The sequence below is a fragment of the Eimeria mitis genome, genomic scaffold (genome assembly GCF_000499745.2).
Source record: "Eimeria mitis Houghton genomic scaffold, Emh_scaff2108, whole genome shotgun sequence".
NCBI lineage: Eukaryota > Apicomplexa > Conoidasida > Eucoccidiorida > Eimeriidae > Eimeria > Eimeria mitis.
Window position 1 is genome coordinate 7,014 of NW_013570433.1, and position 521 is coordinate 7,534.

The following is a 521-nucleotide window of genomic DNA, read 5'->3' on the forward strand; positions in this document are numbered from 1 at the left end:
TGTAGTAGTGGTAGTGGTAGTGGTAGCTGCAGTGGTTGCTGCTGCAGCAGCAGCAGCAGCAGCTGCTGCAGCAGTAGTAGCTGCAGCAGCTGCAGTTGTTGCTGCAGCAGGAGTGGCAGTAGTAATACACAGCAGCAAATAAATAATCAACAACAGCAACAAACGCAGCAGCAGCAGCAGCAGCAGCAGCAGCAGCAACAGCAGCAGCAGAAGGATGGATGCGCTGGGATAGATGATGAAGATGCAACGTCAGGGGCTGATGCAGCAGCAGCAGCAGCAGCAGCAACAGCAGCAGCAGCAGCAACAGCAGCAGCAGCAGCAGCAAATGGTGATGAACTGGAAGCAGCAGCAGCAGCAGAGTCTGCAGCAAATGCGGGATCACCAGAACATCTCCCCTTCAGCTCCGAAGGCAGCAGCAGCAGCAACTGCTGCAGCACAAGCTGCTGCTGCTGCAGCAGCAGCAGCAGCAGCAGCAGCAGCATATACTTATGGGAAGAAGACCCTTCGCTGGTAGATATAGC

At 55.3% G+C, this 521-nt stretch overlaps 1 protein-coding gene across 1 annotated transcript in view; it reads left to right on the plus strand.

Moving 5' to 3' along the window:
* The window catches only part of EMH_0048730 (uncharacterized protein), a gene marked incomplete at both ends in the record, with an annotated part of 2,106 nt that extends 1,592 nt beyond the window's left edge, over positions 1–514 (plus strand). Inside the window, 2 exons of the mRNA XM_013496443.1 lie at positions 6–118; positions 233–514. Coding sequence (XP_013351897.1) covers positions 6–118; positions 233–514 — 395 coding nt within the window. The remainder of the gene's footprint in view (positions 1–5; positions 119–232) is intronic.
* Between the last annotated feature and the right edge of the window lie 7 nt (positions 515–521).